Source organism: Styela clava, chromosome 13, assembly GCF_964204865.1.
Source record: "Styela clava chromosome 13, kaStyClav1.hap1.2, whole genome shotgun sequence".
Classification (NCBI taxonomy): Eukaryota; Metazoa; Chordata; class Ascidiacea; order Stolidobranchia; family Styelidae; genus Styela; species Styela clava.
Genome location: NC_135262.1, coordinates 17,031,545 through 17,053,417, shown reverse-complemented (window position 1 = coordinate 17,053,417; position 21,873 = coordinate 17,031,545). Strand labels below are relative to the sequence as shown.

Below are 21,873 nucleotides of genomic sequence, written 5' to 3'. Positions count from 1 at the left end.
TTGCGATCAACTACAACCTATGAAGTACAACCTAAATATTAAAGCCCTGGCGGAGGAAAAGCGAGGTTAGAGATCCTACTGAAATAAAATTATATTGTGAACATTTTTGTGTTTATGTATTACAAATAACTTCAATGATTTGCCGTGATATTTGAATAGGTACACTGAAACAAATAACTTGTGTGCAAACCATCAAACAAATAGTGAAAACCAAGCCATTTTACATTTACATTTTATCAATCTGTACTGTCCTCAGGTCTGTTTATATAACGAAATTTTTCATCGGCACGCAAACGTCTATTTTGACATTGAATATTACAAATTGTCACACTCGTAAAAAACGTTGCCGACCTCTGCAGTAGCGCAACTAAATACCGATTACAAAATGCTGACAATTGAGTTCCATATGTGACATCAGAAATATCTGAATGCGACTCAATCCGTGTTGTGCAACAAAGCATTCATGTGCCATATCTCTGAAAAATTCGATTTTGTGGATGCGTAATATCTGAATACCCCCAGGTGGGGAGCTACTGGGATAATGTAACGTGGATTTATATTTGAAGTAAATTTATATTTGTTCTATAATACTCCAACAAAATTGCCGGAGTTCCTGTTTAGACAGCATTTACCGAAATACGTGACAAGAATGAATCAAGAGGATGTGGAAGATTGCCTGGTAGTAACCTATTTGTAATAGATGATGACTCGTATTGAGCTCATTCACACAAAAATTTCTCGATGTGGAAGGCCCATGAAGTTAACTTATGCAATGATATTTTGTGATCAACTGTATCAAATGCTTTCTGTAATTCTATAAAGACACAGCAGATATATATTTTGTTTATCATCTAATGGTTTGTGGAATGTTATTTGACACGAGACAGGTCTATCTAAAACTTTTTACCAAAAGATGAACAAATAAAAGTACAGGATATACAGGCATTTAAAATTGTAATTGTCATGAAACAAAAATTCGCTTTCAAATTCTGGCGCATTTAAAAGTAGACTCGGCAGAGCATGTTCGTTCGCAACGCTCAACCAAAAAGATACAATGGCGTTTCGATTGAAATCAATCATTAAAGATCGATCAGACTCTTTACATATCGTTGCAGGCTCTATATGCAGCAGTCATCACGAATCCCAGTTTGGCAAACCCTGGGCTAGGAAATAGAATTACTGCTTCAGCGGCCATATATTACGAAACGGCGGCCCTTTCAGGTAAGAACATTTCCATGCTACAAACAATGTTTGCATTCTTTACACTGATCGATGTAGTTCATAAACTTAGCACGGAGGTAGTATAGGCCCATAGGATATAACATTGGCATATCATTGTGTGAGATGGACTTGGACAATAGATGAACTTACACAATATCTGATTTGCGCTTCCGATAAGATGAATATTTTAAGCCATAATCAACACCTAACTGCAAAAAATGATAACGCTCCGAAGATATTGTTTGTTACTCGCACCTGATAACGAAAAAAGGCTGTAAATCAAATACAAGCTTATCAGTCGCCGGATCACTATTGAGCTGATAAGGACTTTTTTCTAGCATGATGACATATAAATAGGGCAATCTAATACTTAGGTACATTGCAGAATTTGACAAGCTTATAAGAAAGAAAAATAAAAAACAATGCCATCTAGAAATCAAAATGCAAGATCTACAATTTCAGCAAGCCATGCGCACCCAATTCAGCCACAGTTTACCAGCGTTATTAGCATGTTAATTCACGAATGGGATGAACAAAGAAGGCGAAGATTTGAAGCCGATGAAAGAAAAATTAAAGCAAAGACATCGAAAAGGGAAAATAAGAGCCTGAAAATACTCAAACCACTTGCGAAGAAAATAAAATCAACAAGAATTACAAAACAGAAGTATTTGATAAGGGGAAATGGAAAATATATCTCACCCAAAAGGCGCAAACGTTCAACAGGTTCGAAAATAACGAAGAAACCACATACTTGTCTTTCTCACAAGCGAGAATGATTTTAGTGTATGCGATTTGAGGATATAAACTCTCATTAATTTATTTCAGTCTCAATTGTGGTTCTGTATTCTGATATTTAATGCGAAATAAAAACTTGAATGAGTTATGTGAAGTCACATAATGCAGGAATAAAAAAATAAGGTTGTATAATGGCTTTTCCAATGTTCATATGATATTTTGTTTAGTTTGGCTTTCTCTAGACCGCCAGAAGGAAAAGTGAAGAACGATAGGATTTTCATATTGATTCCGTGAGAGGAATCCGATTATACGGATTTATCAAAATGACAAACCACTACATTTTGCTTACGCATCATTTTAGGATGGATATGACCAAGCAGATAATTGTTCCACATGTATTGAGTTTTATGAGAAAAGCAGCCCCAACCGACGACGTGAAGAGCATTCATTTTGCTCGTTACTTGCCTTTGGGCCCGCGGACATTTGAATATTTTTTCTGTGTATATATGTTGTCGCTTACGCCGTTTTAATCTAGTCGTTTTACGTACGATAGACTTCTAGTTACTTGATTTATTATTATGTAAAAAAGTGATTAGAGTTAGAATCAACAGTGGGATTTAAATTTTATGTCAGCTGGTTCCATTACAAAAGTCATATTTTTCAGCCGGTTCTGTTACAAAAAGTCATAATTTTTTTAGCAAATAAATTCAATTTTCAGACAAACAATCACAAATGGAAAATTTCTACAATTATCAAATGTAACCCAACGTATAACTGTTACGTGCGAAATGTTACGAGACCATTTTACATTTCGAAAAAAAAACACGTGAGTTACTTGATCTCAAATATCGGTGTGTCAGATAAGATGCAAAAATCCATTGACAGTATCCAGTAGTGCTAACCGGTTTGCTTATCTCATAAAATTCCGTGAAACGGTTCTATAGAACCGGTGCAAACCGGCTAAATCCCACCACATGCTTTGAACTGGGCTAGTTCTACTTCCCCCATCCCGATTCCAAATTAGATTGTATCGAAATCCTCTATGGAATTATACGGAGGCAATTTGCGCTTTAATCTAATATAACGTTATGTAATGCCAATTCATTTCAGTCTAAATAAAGTTGATTTTTGAATATTCAAATTCAGTAAATAAACATGGAAGATGTCGAACGTTCTTTTTCAGGTCTTGGTATATACAGGCTACAAGGAAAATCAAGAACTGCTCAAATAATACAGCATTCATGCGCACTTTTAATAATATATATTACAAAAAATAAATATATATAAATAGTTAAATACTCTTTATGTTTCTGCCTATTATGTACTTTTCTAAATTTTCATTAGCCTCGAAAACCCGGGAAATTTTTTTGACTCAGTCGATAGTGAGAAATCTCTTCCACACTTTTTAAAAATGATTAATCTAAAAAGAGGAAAACGGTAATAATAAGTAAATGGATACAGGTTTTCATATATTGTATATTTGAAAATCTCGCAATTCTCTACTTTGTAATTTCGTTTTTGATAAATGAAAATATAATACATCTCCCTAAACAGGCCATAGTGTTGTTTTTCGAAATGAAATTGAAATAAGACACAGTCTTATTAGGTCTTATTAAGTCCATGCTTCCGAAAACGACAGCTATGCTCAAATATATGGACACTTCACAAGGTGTCGCTGTTTTTTATTCTGACACATAAAAAACGAATATCTTGAAGTCCACAGAAATTTTTAAATTAAGTAAAAGAATAGACTTCTGGCGAAAAATCATTAACCACTGAAAATTTCAAAGCAATTGGTCCAGTATTCGAAGAGAAAAGCGATTTTATCATGACGAAGGAGAAGAAAAACAAGATCAACAACATAATATTAAAACCAAAGCCTATATGTATATATAATACCTGATTGAAACGATCGTTATGTACAATGACGTGTCCAATAACTAACTAATCCCATACCAGACACGGAATGATAACCAGACGAGAGGCCGTGGTTCGTCATATGGTTAAGCCGTATTATAGGCTCCGCTCTCCCCCGGGATAAATACTTCTTCCTTTTTTATTCTTATTTTTGGGAAAACATGGCATTAACCAGTACAGTATTGTTCTTTTTTGCATTTATCTTTTTTCATGTCTACTTGTAAAAAATGGTGGCGCTGTTTCGTAAGAACAATTTATTGTGTTATCCATGCGTAACTTCGCCATGCTGTTCCCGCCAGAACGTTTTTTTTTCTTCCCGCTTTTTATTTCGTCTAGATTTTTTATTGTTGAGGTTTTCTTTAGTTGACAGCTAGCTGCCGATCTTCTCGCGTCGATATAGCCTCCTAACCGTTTATTTTGTTCTTTATCACCAACATTCAAAATGTTTGAAGCGCGTCTTATCCAAGGTAGTAATCTCAAGAAAGTACAAGAAGCATTGAAAGACATTGTTACAGAAGCATCATGGGATTGCACATCATCTGGAATAAGTTTACAAGCAATGGATAGTTCCCACGTCTCACTAGTGCAACTAACTTTAAGAGCAGATGGATTTGAAAACTTCAGATGCGATAGAAATCTGGCCATGGGCATCAACATGACAAGCATGGCAAAAATTATGAAATGCGCTGGAAATGACGATATTATTACCCTAAGAGCAGAAGATAATGCTGATATGTTGGAATTGATTTTCGAATCATCGAAAGGTGATAAATATTCTCAATACGAAATGAAGTTGATGGACCTTGATTGTGAACAACTCGGAATCCCTGAGCAAGATTATAGCTGTTGCGTGACACTTCCCTCCCAAGAATTCGGAAGAATCTGCCGAGATTTAAGCCAAATTGGAGAATGCGTTGTCATCACTTGTACTAAAGATGGAGTGCAATTTTCTGCAAAAGGAGACTTAGGAGCTGGAAAAATTAAACTTAAGCAAAATACTGGCTCTGATATCAAAGAAGAAGAGCAAGTGACCGTCGAAATATCAGAGCCTGTTCAGCTGACTTTCGCGATAAAATATTTGAACTTATTTGCGAAGGCATCTCCTCTCTCACCATCTGTATGTTTATCAATGTCAAACAATGTTCCACTCGTTGTTGAATACAAAGTAGCAGACATGGGTCACATCAAATATTTTCTTGCTCCGAAAATTGAAGATGAGGAAGAACAAGACAGTTGAAGAAACTTCTAGTTTTCACATACATTTTGTTCATAAAAGGAAAAACAATAGACTACTACAGTACTAGTTGGCTTATGGTCAATAAATTATACACACTGCCATAAGGATATAAATATCAGTTATGATTACTGCTCCATTGACTTTCCCATTCACCAACATCCAATTGATTACTGGATTAGATAAAATTCCATATTATGGCGATTGCTTTGTTAATATGAAAACATCATTTTCTTGATTTCTCTTGTCAATTTATCTGAACTGGCCTCATTTGACCTGCCTTCCCTCTCAACTTAACCGAAGTTACTCCAAGGTCAGCTCCATTTATGGAAGTACTCACCTCCAAAGCTATAGCTTCATCCTTCCTTTTGGTAATTATCGACACGCTGACTAATTTGTTTCTTTCATCTTGGGTTCTCAGCAGTGCAAGCTGATTGATTTGTTTTGCATTATCGAATGAAACCTCAAAAAACATCTTTGCTTTATCATGTTGGATGAATATTGCTATTGATAAAATATTAGTGGATTGAACAATTTACACTTTGGCCTTAAATATATAATATTGTTGTTTTTTCAAACTGTCTTGTATTTTGCTGTAGAGCTCTTTCTCTTAAATTAATTATTTCCAAGATTCGAATTGAATATTTGAAATTTATGTAGTGCTATTTAACTTTGTAGTGAACTTCCTATGAAAAGAAGGGTTTCGATTTATTTAATCTTGTATTATAACTCCGAATTAATTGAATTCTGTCAAATAAAAATGACAACTTTTCAACTGTCCTATCTGTATAATTATTGGTGTAAATTTTTCAATACTAACATCATGGTTTCTCTTAATAATCAACACTGCCTCTCAGTTTCTAACTTGTGTTTCATGTGTTCGTTAATACATATTTTAGAATTTCATATTGAATAAAAAATATAAAACATTGAACAACGCGAGGGTTGTGTTCGGAGCTGTTCATCTGATTATTTGGACACATTCATAACAAAATGTTTCTCTATGCTCTCACACTTCAACGAGCTAGCACAATAACGCATGCTGTCCATGGGAATTTTTCTGGCACGAAGCAGCAGGAGATTGCCCTGTCTAGAGGTAGGGCTTAGTTATAATAACTTGTGTTTTATAATGAACGTAGATGGTAACTGGTGAATTAAGAGTCTCAACGACTCTAAATCAGTGGTTCTCAACTTTTTTTCTTTCGTGGCTCATTATCAGTAGGGCACGGTTCCAATATGATGTGACATTTGGTCCAATGAAACAAAAACTATTGCGCCATGCTTGTCTCTATGATAATTTAAACCGATCGTGACTACGTCGGCTGTCATGTGACCAAAATCACGTTTTTTTGCTGATTTTTTTTCCCTTTGTGGTACTTTTTTTTAAATTGCGCTCGGAGGACCTGACTGACACGTAAGGGAGGGGTTTGCACTTACTGTTTTAATTGATTTCTATTAATGTGGTGGCTATACTTGGTATCGGAGAACCGTACTGATTTTAATTGCACAAAAAGTCTGTAGCTCATTAACTTTTTCATGCATAGGAAAAAATATAAAGGACAAACAAAAAATTCTTTCGGGAAGAACAGACACTTTCACTCTAATAATCAGAATGAAAATCACCACTCGGTAGCATCATCATTCATTGCCACTACAGTAAAATTTACCTATAGTTTTCGATAGGTTTATGGCCCACCTGAAAATTATTCTGTTGCCTAGCAGTGAGCCATGGCCCACTGGTCGAGAACCGGTGTTCTAAATGGTAAAAATATCTATGGACTGACTTAACAAATCATGCATTAGGAGAGAGATTGATTGTTAATTCATCATATTTCTATAAAGCTAACTGTGTAGAAACCTAAACTATTGATCAAATCCCAACCTTTTCCTTTCTTAAAACTTTGTGCAGTTTAAATAGCTCTTGCAAAACCAAGAATTGATAAAATATGATACCTAAGTAATTCTAATATATTGCTAAAACTTTTATGAGCTTGGCAAATAACAGATACAAACTACTATGCAGAGTTATATCAATAGTGTGTTAAGATTAAAACTTCCTAGTTGATATTTTAAAATACTTCATTACTAAATAATGATAACACCTCTAACATTCTGCCCATTCAATTAAAGGATTAAGAAAATAAAATATAACATAAGTTTTTCACCAAAAAAACAATATCACAATGATCAATGTTTGTAGGAAAGATTTAAAATCTGCTTGCAATCTCGCAATGAAAAAGGCTTGTCAATTTAGGCTGTTAGGTACTCCCTAAAAAAATTTCATCTTTGTTAGCCTTGAATATATTAATAGAAGGAACAGCTAAAAATTCTAAATATATTTTTTTTTACAACGCTTGCATTTGTGCCTCTTAGCTATGAACAAGGCCCTATGGTAGCAACCACTGATGTTTGGAATTAGGTAAACTTGATGGAATTTTTCCTGTTCTTGATGGTTATATACTTCAATGCTAACACGTCTCATGTTTCATCTGCTATTCCATCACGCCCCCGTTTCTGTTATCAGATAATGTCGTATTATAATCAGAAATTGCTAGTTTATTTACTGTAATAAGATGATGAAAACTGATTTGCCTAAATTGATACACTATTTGAGGTGGGTCTCACAGTTCATCCTGTGTCATAGAAGAAAATTTCAAGCATTCCAATTTCATTAGCAAACAGAGAATTATGTATGCTTATTAATAAATCTGAATCGTAGAAATGATTACATAGTTATCACATTTTGTAAACTTTAAATAAATTATCAAATAGATAGACATAAATTTTTCTGATGTTAAGATGTGAATTTTTGTATATTTTGCTAATATTCTACGTTTATAATTCCAGGAAAGATTTTGGAACTTGTCAAACCTGATCCAAATACTGGAAAAGTTCATACGTTGTTGACGGTCGAAGTTTTTGGCATTATTCGTGCTTTGATGTCATTTCGATTAACTGGTGGTAACAAGGATTATGTCGTCTGTGGAACAGATTCAGGAAGAATTTGTATTCTGGAGTATATTCCTAACAAAAACAAATTTGACAGAGTAAGTGGGGAAATATATTAATTCTTTTTTGCCACACCCCTGAGAATTAGGGATTTAGTGTCATGAATTCATAATATCTATTTATATATGTCTAGCTGGCTGATTGTTATAGTCTATAGATCAGCAACCAGTGAACTGCGGCTCTTTGTTCTCGGAGCTCTGGTTCCCGTGAATTAGAGTGGCTACGGCAGATTTTGTTAGAATCAGTGGGGATTGAATGAAAGTTGGAGTCATAAAGTTACTACAAACTAATTACACATCATAGCAGCTATAAATCGAGAGTGGTAAAAATAGGTCGCATTAAGGTGATTCAAATCTGTCAGAACTAACTTTTTCTTTTTAGGTTCTTTTCATTTCAACGTAAACTGAATTATTGCATAATTCGTAAATTATTTGGCTTCTTCCTAGTAAGAACTAGAATATCGCATCATAAGTGGTTTTCCGAGAGTTTTAATAGCCACTAACATTAGAGTAGAAGTTGGTTTGAGTTTGACGGCAAGGATGCCAAAAGCTCTTCTAATTCCAAAGGTTGCTGACCCTAAAATGAACTAATTTTTGCTTCATGCGTGATATTACGCATTTATATTTTTAGATTTTCTTAAAATTAATCTGGCATGCATTTGCTCTATATATCCTAGTAAAAATACTGTTTTGCACTCTTCTGCACAGGTTCATATGGAAACATTTGGAAAGAGTGGATGCAGAAGAATAGTACCAGGACAATATCTTGCCATTGATCCAAAGGGAAGAGCAGTTATGATAGGTACCAGTATATTAATTTATTTGATTTAAATTTTCTTATGACAATGTTATTGACACTGATTTCGTGTTCATAAAACCAATATGATAATTTTATCATTAATACAACATACTATCTAGTTGCCCAATGCAACTATGCAAGCACTATTTTTATGTAGCTAACAGTACATGACATTTACAAATGAGTATATGTGAATATTATCGAAATCCTATTTTTATTAGGTTCTATGGAGAAACAAAAACTGGTGTATATCCTGAATCGGGATTCCGAGGCTCGTTTGACTATTTCTTCTCCTCTGGAAGCACATAAAGCTAACACACTCGTGTATCACATGGCTGGTATTGATGTAGGATTTGAAAACCCAATGTTTGCATGTTTGGAAATGGATTATGAAGAAGCTGATAATGATCCCACAGGAGAAGCAGCACAACTTTCCCAGCAGGTGTGTGTTTATTTTTTTATTTCAAAAAATTTTGTCAATGAACGAATGTTTGTGAAACTGGCATTTTTCAATAAAGGTACAGAAAACAGAACCTGTATAACAATTAAATAACAAAAATAAAATTAATTAATAATACTTTTTAAACTCTTTAGCTTTGAACAAGGCTCAAGTCCAGTAGCTATTCAATTAAGCCCACCTGGTATGATAATTGGTTGATAGATAACTAGACCAATTGTATCTAGAATATGAAATCTGTAAACTTGTATAAACCTAAACAAAATAAATATAATTTAGGAATTCCAGAGGTTTTACTGTAGCATTTTCTGTTGTTAATTAATGTATCTAGTTCAGCGTTTCTTAATAAACAAATTTTGCCTTGGAACACCGGATCGCCAAGAACTTGAAAGTAAAACTGATGGGTGGTTTCCGAAAAATGTAGTCTATGATAAAATTTATAAGTTTGCTGCAAACTTGACAAATAAAAAATTAGGCTGGCGGTTAAACATATGGAACGGTCAACAGAAACGCCTTGCTTTCCAGACTGGCACGAGGCCTGTCCGCATGTTTGTTGCCAGTTGGGAGACAAATATACGACCCAGAGTTGCCGAAGTACAGCCAAGATCGCCATGGCGACTAATTTAGTCGCAATTGTGATTCCTGTTCCAAGGGACACTCAGAAGAACAGTTATTCCAAATATTATTTATTTTATTTTTTTCAGACCTTAACATTCTATGAACTTGATCTTGGACTCAACCACGTTGTAAGAAAATACAGCGAACCTTTAGACGAACGTGCAAATCATTTGGTCACTGTACCAGGTGGTAACGATGGACCTGGTGGCGTTCTTGTATGTGCTGAAAATTACATTACTTACAAAAATTTCGGTGATCAACCTGATATCAAATCTCCCATTCCAAGAAGAAGAGTAAGTTTGAAATGCATTTCAACTAATATCGGGTAGATAGTGGCTCGAATATTGTTACTAATAGGGGACTTGAAACAAACAGAACCCTTGTCATTTGGAACACATTCCAGAGCAGTGGTTCTCAAACGGTGGGGGACAATTTTTTGAGGGGCCGTGAAGCTAATTAAAAATAAAAATATTTATTAGATATGATCTTGCCAGCCTTATTTTGGATATTTACATTTCCAAACTTTCATCTATTTCAGGGGTCGGGAACCCATGGCTCGCGAGCCATATATGGCTCTTTTGGTGACGGCATATGGCTCCCAGAAAAATATAATATTCTAAGACTAAGCTTACTATTGTTACGAGATCCCAAACTCTTTTATAGCCGAATTTGGCAGGAAATTCCCAATACGTTTCAGAACACGCGCCCAGCACATGTCTATGTTATGTAAGATATTACTAGACAGGCATTGTGACAAACAAGGGGATTCTGGAACATATATTGTGACATCACAAAGCGATATAGTTTTAAAAACACTACGGATATGCCTAAACGAAAAAGGCTGATGAGTATCGTAGATTTCAACTTGGGCGGCATGTGAGCAACCGTTCAAGACCCGCAGCGACTACATGCAGCATCAGAAATCACATTAAATGTATATTGACATTATATGTGTTGACTTTTGAGTAAACATTTCAGGCCTGATTAAGTGAAGAAATGGTATATGGCTCGCACGGAAATGCAATTGAAAATATGTATATTTTATGGCTCTCTTGACCAAAAAGGTTCCCGACCCCTGATCTATTTCATTATCTACGTTCCATCCACATATTTTTTTGTTAGCTAGCTATTTCTGAGATGGGCGCGAGACTTGACAAATTCTAAAAAGGGGAGAGGCTTGAAAAATTTGGGAACCATGTTCTAGAGCAAACATTAGATTTTTACAAAGCGTCCTATGGTTCAGTGATGCACAAACAGTTCAAGTGTTCAATAAATTTCCTCATTTTCATAGAAGTATTTATTTATCTGTTCCGTTTTGAAGCCACTCTGTAATTACATTACTAATTAATTATAAAAGATCGAAAGTTAGGGGATCCCCAAAACAGCGCTCTTACTCCATAGTGACACCTTGTGTCCCATCACTAATTAATTAATAACTCGCTAATTATACGACATAATTCATCCAAAATTAATAGGCTTCTGGTACGACATATGATGAATGCACATGCAAAATCTGGAGCAGATTCAATCTCGCTTTCGTGAGATATCGCGTGCATCTAACAGACAAACAAACAGACAGACAAATACCTATCAACATACTTACCGATTAAAATCGATAAGTAATGATAATCAACATTTTCACAATTCTGTAAAAGAACTATATTCTCTAATGCCTTGGTGTGCCATGCCTATTTATTGAAATCAAGGATTCACCATAGTTATCCTTTATTCTAGAATGACTTGGATGATCCAGAGAGAGGAATGATGTTTGTGTGCAGTGCAACACACAAAACCAAATCTATGTTTTTCTTTCTGGTTCAAACTGAGCAAGGAGACATTTTCAAGGTGAAGAATTTTGCTTGTTTGTTCTTTTTTACATTTCTTTTGACTTAAAACTCATTTTGCATTTATATCCCAATATCATCAAAATCAACTCTCAAAACTGCTAATTTACTGGTTATTTATATTTCATCAGTTTAGCCCTGATTAAGGCTCAACCTAAATGATTTTTGTAGATTATGAAGGGAACTTCTAATTATTGCAAAGACCAACATATTTTTCTAGGAATATAGTATACCCAATTTAAATCACCCTGTGTGGATGGGGTTTAACCCAGAAACACTGATATAAACATTGTCATGCCCAACTTGCTATTCAGCAGGCTACTGCACTCAGATAATGTGCTTACTTTTTCCAAATGATATCAAATTATACAATTGACCCTTGCAGTTGTTAACACTGAAGATGTACATTATTGGCATTGCAGCATTCCAATCACAAATAAATACGGATTCGAAGTTTGCGTTTTTTTGTTCTGGAATATCTGTTCTTGTAGATAAAATATTGATCACTGTAAATACTGTTCGCAGATAAATATTTTCATCATCAAGATATTATTGGTAAAATTGGCGTATTGGTATGTCATCGCTCATCAGTATCAGCAAAAAATGATATCAGCATATCTCTAGTTAGAAGAATTCAAATAATACAACTTATTAAACTTTGACCCTCAGAAATTAAGATATATTGTACATGGGATAGGATGTAAATCCTACCTTGTATTGTGATACTGAAACCAATTTTTAAAAAGTTAGAATTATTTTATTTCCTCCGATTATTTTCACAGATAACTCTTGAAACAGATGAAGATATGGTGACTGAAATCCGATTAAAATACTTCGATACGGTACCTGTAGCAACAGCAATGTGTGTACTGAGGACTGGATTCCTGTTTGTTGCTTCTGAATTTGGAAATCAGTGAGTGAATAAAATCGTTTTTGTTTACTCAACTTCTTTCGATTATTGGTTACCAACTTATTTATTCATTGGTTGTTTATTCCTGGCATTGGTTGAATATTCAATAATCTTCCATTTCATCAAACAGACTCTACAATTCTTTCCAGGTTTTATAGTAAAATTCCTTTTTAGTGCGTTATATCAAATTGCACATCTTGGTGATGATGATGATGAACCAGAATTTTCAAGTGCAATGCCGTTGGAAGAAGGAGATACATTCTTTTATGCACCTCGACCACTCAGAAATCTTGTCATGGTCGACGAACTTGATTCTCTCTCACCAATTATGGCATGCCAGGTATTCAACGATAATCGAGGTTAATTTAGACTGAAATAATAAAAAATGTAAAATGATGTTGATATATTTTTAGCAAGCTCAAATCATATTTTTTATTGATACATTTGTGCTTACATCAAAATATTAATTGTTTGATTTTCTATTTGAACCTATAAATCTTGACCGACCTGAAAGTCAAGTGGCTTGTGATGATTACTTTCTGATGACTATAATTTGATTAAAATATAGTCCCTCTAATCTGATGGCCACAAAAATTTGTTCCATTCTGTTATGTTGAGCAATGTAAAATTTACTCTAAACTAAAATAGAATTGGAATTGGTGATAATTTGTCAAATTGAAACCTTAGAAAAATAAAATTTTTCAATAAGCGGTATTGAACAATAGAGATTAAAAGTATGATGTCATAATTTCCTTACAGATTGCTGATTTGGCAAACGAAGACAACCCACAACTTTATGTAACGTGTGGCAGAGGTCCAAGGTCATCCTTACGTGTATTAAGACATGGTTTAGAGGTGCGGAGTTTTTTTATATATCCTACACTTGAGATATTTTGAATTTAAAATTTGTTGCTTCCAATAATCCAATTGTCTATTTTATTTATTTCTGACTAGGGATGTCCGTATCCGAATACTAAACTATTCTAGAATGCTTCTGAAGAAACATTTCGAATATCGTTTAAACTAAATTACTAGAACCAAAATAATACTTCACAAGTGTTTCAGTAACTTTATTTCCCAACATAAGTGGGTGAAATGAACATGTGACATAGTCTGTCAAACTAAACTGATGCGAATCACTGGAGCATTCTCTGAGAAAGTTGTTTCTCTGAATTAAAGAAAACATACTGTTGCCATCACAAGCTTCTAATCAGGGCTGGGAAGCTGATTCTTAATCACAGTGGCTTTGGCTACAGCTCCAGGGACCACAGTTCCTTTTTAGAGCTCCTGAAGTATGTGCATGGCTCACAACCTGAACCCTAAACTGGTACACATAATAATGTTCATGTTGTGCGGCACAGTGCCGTATGACTGTACTAGTACCGTAGCCTACTGGCACAGATAAACTCCGATTCCATTAGGCTACCGGTACGATACTGCTGCACTGCTATTCAATCAAACGACACCGTACCCATCTTTACCTTTAAAACTTCCACCGTGCGTTATGCAGTTATGATAAACTCGCAATAGAAAACTAATCACTTCCATAACAAAGATACCGTACCGGTTGCCTGCACCGTCAACATCAGATTGTCGGCAATAATCGCACAAGTCTGGACATGCACAGACATGCCCGTTTCGTCACGCTTGATAGAAAGCAGAGGTCACTATGGTTCACGCGACGGACGATTCAGCACTTACTAACGTACTTTGAAAAAAAAAAATACTGAAAAAGATCGTGCGCGACGTCGCAAGTTTTATACATGTTAAATTACGATTAACCAAAATTGGAAAAAACTATTCGAATACAGCTCTAAACGAAAACGAAACGAAAACGGAAACGATAAGGACATCCCTATTTCTGACTTCTAGTATCAGTAGGGCAAGTTGGAATTTTGAAAAAAAAAAAAAACTTATTTTCAAAAATATGTTTTCTTTTAATAAACTAAACGATCTACATAGCTCAATTAGTTTTCGAGATAAGTTTTAGAAATAGGGGGAAATGTTAAGTTTGTCCCTTGCCTACTGGTGCAAAGCAAAATATCCAATTTCTTGTTCTGTCGTAGAACATTCGCGTTTTATATTTGTGATACAAACATCTGTTTATATTTTAAATATACTTTCAAGAGGGAGAAAAAAAAGATGACGAATATCATCTTTTTTCAAACCAGGTTCAAAATATGATCTGCAATATGCAAAATAACCCGAACAATTGATAAAATTTTTTTTTTAGGTTTCCAAGGTTCTTTAGCCAGCCTATAAATGCTTGACTAATTGCTTAATATGGGCATAATGATAAAATTTAGCTTGTTATGAAATGCCCGTAATAACGAAAATATGCACCCTAATATCTGATCATAGTTTTAAACGATATTCCATATTTGAATAAAAAGGTAGAAGAGTTTAAAAATAAAAAATGTACCTTGAACTCATTTTTTTAAAACAGATTTTTCAGTCTTGCGTTTTTGAGTGAAATCTCTCGAAATATGCAAATATAAAATATTGAATTTAAAAAAGATGTGAAGGTATAAATATGTTTCGAGTATTTTTAAGTTGTGTGGTAATTTAAATATGGCAACTTGTATTCAGGTTTCAGAAATGGCTGTATCAGAATTGCCTGGTAATCCAAATGCTGTATGGACAGTCAAAGTTACTGAAGACGGTATGTCAGCGTTATCATTTTTCTAATTATATTTGAAAGTTATCCGAAAATGTTTAGGGTGGTAGCAGTTTCACAATGGATAGAAAAATATTTTCTAGACAATTCAATGCGGACACTAAAATTGGATAGTGAAATTGGATTTGCTCAAAACAATGTTCAATAACTTAAATCTCTTCTGGCATATCGAGGTTTTAGGAAAGCCACCAGTCATTAGTCTGCCCATGGGTGCTAATATAGAACCCTTTCTGTGGCCGATTATAAATTTATAACGGCCGTATAACGAATCAGGAGTTGGTCGTTGGTCATTTGACTCGCATCTTATTTTTTCAATTTTTCTTTTTCCAATTGACGGCCCTTGGTGGCCTTCCTGAAAACCCCGGTATATTATATCAATATTAGAATTCAAATTCTGTATTTAATGAGGTTAAATTGAAATATCTATAAATTTATAGCTTTGCTCTTTCTTGGTGTGTGTATGTATATTTTTGGAAAGGACATTGAAATAAGCACATGCTGTTTGCGTTTATCCCAGACATTTTTATTGGTAATCATTTAAAAATTGGATTTTGATTAGTGTCTAATATTCGGGCTTATGTGTGCTTGTCACCAAAGCCCTACTCTTTCCTTCCACAGGTCTCGACACACAGTGGCAGTGCGACGCGCTGTTTCAGAGGCAAGTAATCACCGAAGATACCAAGCTACCCACGGATTTTTGAGTGGGCCTAAGCAATCTTGTGTTGTTAATTATTAATAGTCAGTTTCCAAATTCATTTTTAGAGTCGTTTGATTACGACTTGCCCTTAGGTCCCTTACTTTAGCAGGCAGGCCAAATGGCCTCCTAGCAGACACTAATGATGTTTTTCAGATCGTCATGACAACAGATGAACCTCGATCATCCAGACTGCAGCGCGTCGCATCTTTAAATCTTCAACTATCACTTTGCTGCTTTGAATTTCTATATTTTCTTCTCAAAGAAATTTTTAAATATGGTTTATTTTATTATATTTACTCAGATGAGTTTGACTCGTACATTATTGTGTCTTTCGTCAATGCAACACTCGTTTTGTCCATCGGTGAGACTGTAGAGGAAGTTACAGATTCAGGGTTTCTTGGAACAACCCCTACTTTATCCTGCTCACTCTTGGGAGAAAATGCTCTTGTTCAGGTGTGTTATCTTGAAATCCAGAAGTTTGTTTAAATAGGTGCTCGCAGGAATAAAAATGCATAATGTTTTTTTGTTCTTGTCGCTGTGTTAAATCTTTTGCCATTTTGCCGTTGCATTTGTTACTGCTTAGTGATAGCTGCATTTTCGTCTCTTTGGTTATGTGGCCCACCGACAATCTAGAATTATTCATTTTAATTTTTATTCAATTTGACAACTCTTCTCCTTCGAGAGTGTGATAAATAAAATGGGATTTGGGTGTGTTACAGAAGTTGTTGTTTAATCCTAATGTCCAACTTCACATTATTTATTCAGGTTTATCCTGAAGGAATCCGTCATATCAGATTTGACAAACGTGTTAACGAATGGAAAGCTCCTGGAAAGAAGACTATTTTAAAATGTGCTGTCAATCAGAGACAAGTTGTTATTGCATTGACAGGCGGGGAACTCGTATACTTCGAAATGGATCCTGTAAATTGTTTTTAAACATTTTTTTATATTCTTTTATTGGAAATGATTGAGTAAACTCGAATAGAAACTTTGAAACACCGAACCCAAGCTATTAGAAAAACGTCTCTGGCTCCCTACTTCAGATTACAGGAAATTTTGACTCTAATTCCTAGCTTTGAAAAAAAAAAAAATTTTAACTCGAGAACAAAGTTTTAAAATAGCGTACTTCTTTGGTTCTGACATCACAGGTCAAGCAGCTCCTGTTCAAATCCCATGCCCCCCACTTCACCCAGAGTGTGATAAATTGGATTGGCACCTGGCAATGCCGAACCAAAAAGATTACGGCCCTTTCGAATAATTGTAGCTCTCTAAATATCGTTAGATATCAGTAGCTCAGAGAAAAACTCCAATATTAATAAAATATGTCAAATTTTACAGATATGATATTATTCATCTCGTTGGGGCAAACTCAAATTTTTTCTCAAATTTTTAGAGTGGACAGCTCAACGAGTACACTGAAAGAAAAGAGATGAGTAGTGATGTATTATGCATGGACCTTGGCAAAGTGCCTCCTGGTGAACAAAGAACAAGATTTCTTGCAGTTGGACTGGCTGATAATACTGTCAGAATTATATCGCTCGATCCATCAGTGAGTTAATTATATTTTTGTCGAATCACAAAAATATAATATTTGGTTTATATTTTTTTAAATTTGTACCATACACCTGCAGTTACTGATGCATTATGTGACACTGTGTTTTCTGAAGATTCCAAACTTTTATGATTCGGTAAATAGTGTGGCTAGTTTATTAGGCGGTATAAAGTTAAATGATGTATTGGGCTTGATCCTGAGATCTATAACATGGTGTCGTCAATATATTTAGGTACAATGCGCTAACTACTAGGTTCCAACCTTTTCTGTTGAATTCCCTACCTTCGCCTATTCGAAACTCATTATTTCTCACTATTCATACAAACTACTTTATTTGTTCAATTCGGATTCTTAGCTAGTGGTATGCTTAAGTTGCACTTCCACTTTTGTACAATTTAAGTAGTTTATGTTGTTTGCATAAATAAGTTCTATAATAATAATAAAGACTAAGGGATATTAGATATACTGAAGTAAATACATACAAAACAAAATTACTCGTTGGAGTAGGATTTATCCTATGTTGGGAAAGGTGGTACTAGGCAATCAACAATCAATTCTTTTACATTTTCTAAACAATACGTAATGTGATACTCCAACTTCACGCATGTTATTCTATATTTTGTCAAAGACAGGAACTGATGATGTTTCACAATAAACTGTTTTAGTTAACATAGTATAGTTTTTTCATAAAATTATTTGTATATTATCCTCTTCACAGGATTGTCTTCAACCTTTGAGCATGCAGGCATTACCAGCCACAGCAGAATCAGTTTGCATTATTGAGATGGGAGGCGGAGAAGATGAAACCGGCGAACAAAGACCTTCTGGTGGTCTGGTACTGAATATCGGACTTCAGGTGATGTTTTTAATAAATTGCGCAGAGCTCCCGAAATATGCGCACTAAGATGGCGCACAACCTGAACATAATGTTCAGGTTGTGCGCCATCTTGATGCACATACTTCGGGAGCATCAATTGTACTCGTAATTTTCTTCCTCGAGTGAAGAATTTTGTAACTGTGCTTATTATTTTAATGTTTTCAACAGAATGGTGTGTTGCTACGAACAACATTGGATAATGTAACTGGTGATTTATCTGATACAAGAACAAGATATCTTGGTACCAGACCTGTCAAATTATTCAGAGTCTCAATGCAGGTATGTTATAAATAATTTTCTCTGTCTAAAAATGCTACCTTCTGATTGGTGGTAAAAGTTCCGATACAGCAGTGTTTTCTATATGAGATTAATAAGCAACGGGTGACTGTGTAAGATGAAGCAGTACTTTATTTTAAATGATAAAATTTGGGTCTCACAATCATATTTCTGTAGCTCTTTGTTCTCGGAGCTCTGACTCCCGTTAATCAAAGTGATTACATCAGTTTTTAGTGAAGGGATGCAAGTCTTTTAAAATACACTTTCCTTTCATTATTGCATCACTCGTATTCCATTGAGCGTCCTCTTAGTAAGAACTAAATTATTGCATCATTAGTAGTTTTCCACGAGTTTTAATATCCTGACATTAGAGTAGATGTTGCAGCTCTGAGTAGGTTTGAATTTGATGGGAAGGATTCCAAATGACTCTTCCAATGCTAAAGGTTGTCGTTGCCGACCTGTGCACTATACTATATATAAGGAGTTACAATTATTTGGACTGGAATATTTCCGGTTCGGCATAATAATTATTACCCAATTATAACACCCTTGGTGGGGTGGGGCGCATGAAATTTGAACCTGATATGTGTAATTTGTTCAAGTCTAACGCCCTGCCATTATCATTAAAACTTTATTAACATCTCTCACTCACTAGCTTTCTAAAACACATTTTTGTCCTAATGTGTTCATTAACAACATTGTCTATATTGAATTCCAGGGTTCCGACGCAGTGCTTGGAATGTCGAGCAGAACTTGGCTCAGCTATCAATATCAAAATAGATTTCACTTGACACCATTATCATACGAATCACTAGAATTTGCATCAGGTTTTGCTTCTGAACAATGTCCAGAGGGAATAGTTGCCATCTCTGCTAACACACTAAGGTAAAAGATATATTTTGGTTGTTTGAATTTGCAGTGGTAAGTCAGGGTGGTCCAAGGTTGCAAGATTGAAGGGTCGCAGAAATATTTGAGGAAGCTATTTGGGCTGCAGTAGGGAAAACCCAAAAGTGATCAAAATACTGCAAGATGAGTTAGTTTGAATATATTGAATTATGAGAGTTAACCATCTTAATCAGCTTATTGTTATGTGGCATGGGTGACGTTGTTTTATTTTAAGGAAGATATCTAAAGCATAAACAAAATAATAAAACAAACTTTTGGTTGCTGCTTCAGATCTGCATTTCGGCACTGCTGTCACATGGCCTGTGCTTGAAAATAGGCCTCGGCTTCGACAGTTATAGATACGACCTTGAAATTCTGTAATTTTAACAAATATCACTCTTGACATTGGTATTACGAAAAAGGTTTAAAATCTCGGAATCCCTACCAGAGCTGGAATAGCTGAAAAAAAACTTTTAAATATTCTGCCAATATATACAAACATCTGTATGCTAAAATTGGCACGCGACCAATGTGCCAAGGTTTGGACTAACCTGTGATAAGTGACTACATTTCGCTTAAAGCATGTTATTATCAGAGCAAATCCGCCTTTGAATGGGGTACATTGAATTGTTAGTGTATATATTGTAAGAGTGGCCAATGATGATTACTATGTCGGTATTATATAAAGTGACGAAGATATAGTCCCTTTAATCTGACGGCCTTTCAGTAATACAGAATACTAATAGAAACAAAAAACCACCATGGGTACGATACAGACATGTCCTTTTAATCTAATCGAAAAAGATTTCTGTCAAGTTCAATTGGACTTAACAAAAAAATAGCCATAGTCTTCAGCAGTGTTCACTATTAGCGCACTTTTTTGCGAAAATTGCGAAGCACTTTCGCAACTTTTTTTAGGGACTGCGAAATAGCACTTTTTCCCGATTTTGGAGAGAAATAGCACTTTTTTTCGATTTTGAATGGAATAAAAATTCAAAGTTGACAAATGTTTTTGTGTGCGTATTAAGTTGACAAATAAGTAACATACTAGTACTTTTGTAACTCAATTCTGCATATCATAACGATATTTACCGGAATTCTAACCTATGTGGTGAAGATATGGAAGATAAAGCTTTTGCATTAATGGCAAAATTCTTGTTTATAATATGATTATTATACAAGCACACCGATTCCGCTTCGACCGCGAAAACGCTCGGCGGCGTCTTTGAAACCAGATGTCCGAATGCAAGGCAGTGCGTTTCTCTAAACGAGAGTGGTCATGTGACTGTCAATGACATCGATGAATTGTGACCAAAGTACACGATTTTCTAGTACTGGTTTGACAGGTCTGTGTTCTCTTCTTAGTGAATTTACTGGAGCCATTCAGAAATTTCTGATACTCGACACGACATTGTTTAGTAATGGAATGTAAACTTGGGCCATAGTTTGTTAAAATAGAAGAAACTTTTAGCAGCATCTCACAGATTTGCAAAATCGCCAAATTGACAAAATACATATGTCGTATTAACATTTAACAGCCATTTTATTGTAACCACGAATGTTAAAAGCAAATGGCGTTTCGCGGAATTTTGCGATATTCAGTATTAGCTAGTCTAGTCATTCACGATAAATCAAACTCAGACCAGGGTCAAAAATCAATCTAAACTATTTCCTCATTAATATGCGAGTAGGGGTGGGCAAATTTTTTCGAATTGAATATTTTTAACGAATAAGGAATATTTTTTATGCACAGCAGGAGTCTAGAACGTCGGCCGAAAAATTAGCAAGGAAGCCTTTTCTACTGGTTAATTTCGTTATAATAGCTAATTGTTTTTGTCACCGCAATCGTTTTGGCGACTATATCCTGGGTTTGGCAATCCAGGCTTACGCGTGCGTTCACATCGGCAACAACTGTTAAGGGCATCAACGACAAATTTCAAAACCAAAATAAACATTTGCGTTGACTTGATATTACCTATCAACGTTTGTAAATTTACTGTCCCAATTTTAAGCAAATGGTATTATTATTATCGATGCCGGAATGCAAATATTTAATACGATAATTAACTTTTATAATTTTTTTATGGTGTCTGTATTAATTTACAGATAAATCTCGCAAATCTGAGATTGTGCCAATCCTGAATGTTGATAATAATAATAATAATA

At 34.9% G+C, this 21,873-nt stretch overlaps 2 protein-coding genes across 2 annotated transcripts in view; both read left to right on the top strand.

Annotated features, from left to right (window-relative positions):
- Nucleotides 1-4,153: 4,153 nt before the first annotated feature.
- Nucleotides 4,154-6,061, top strand: LOC120332412 (proliferating cell nuclear antigen). The gene has a single exon (XM_039399650.2). It carries the CDS (start codon nt 4,316-4,318, stop codon nt 5,108-5,110), a length of 795 nt encoding a protein of 264 aa, XP_039255584.1. The 5' UTR covers nt 4,154-4,315; the 3' UTR covers nt 5,111-6,061.
- A 2-nt stretch (nt 6,062-6,063) lies between these two features.
- Nucleotides 6,064-21,873, top strand: part of LOC120332409 (splicing factor 3B subunit 3-like) — a 26,927-nt gene continuing 11,117 nt past the window's right edge. Inside the window, exons 1-16 of the mRNA XM_078119090.1 lie at nt 6,064-6,203; nt 7,955-8,154; nt 8,824-8,917; nt 9,136-9,356; nt 10,076-10,282; nt 11,724-11,834; nt 12,616-12,746; nt 12,918-13,083; nt 13,503-13,598; nt 15,333-15,405; nt 16,419-16,570; nt 16,883-17,038; nt 17,511-17,666; nt 18,388-18,525; nt 18,715-18,825; nt 19,541-19,707. Of these exons, the coding sequence (XP_077975216.1) occupies nt 6,101-6,203; nt 7,955-8,154; nt 8,824-8,917; nt 9,136-9,356; nt 10,076-10,282; nt 11,724-11,834; nt 12,616-12,746; nt 12,918-13,083; nt 13,503-13,598; nt 15,333-15,405; nt 16,419-16,570; nt 16,883-17,038; nt 17,511-17,666; nt 18,388-18,525; nt 18,715-18,825; nt 19,541-19,707 (2,282 nt within the window). The 5' untranslated portion in view covers nt 6,064-6,100. The remainder of the gene's footprint in view (nt 6,204-7,954; nt 8,155-8,823; nt 8,918-9,135; nt 9,357-10,075; nt 10,283-11,723; nt 11,835-12,615; nt 12,747-12,917; nt 13,084-13,502; nt 13,599-15,332; nt 15,406-16,418; nt 16,571-16,882; nt 17,039-17,510; nt 17,667-18,387; nt 18,526-18,714; nt 18,826-19,540; nt 19,708-21,873) is intronic.

Coding starts and splice junctions, on each gene's coding strand:
- LOC120332412 (XM_039399650.2), top strand. CDS start 4,316: ATGTTTGAAGCGCGTCTTATCCAAGGTAGTAATCTCAAGAAAGTACAA.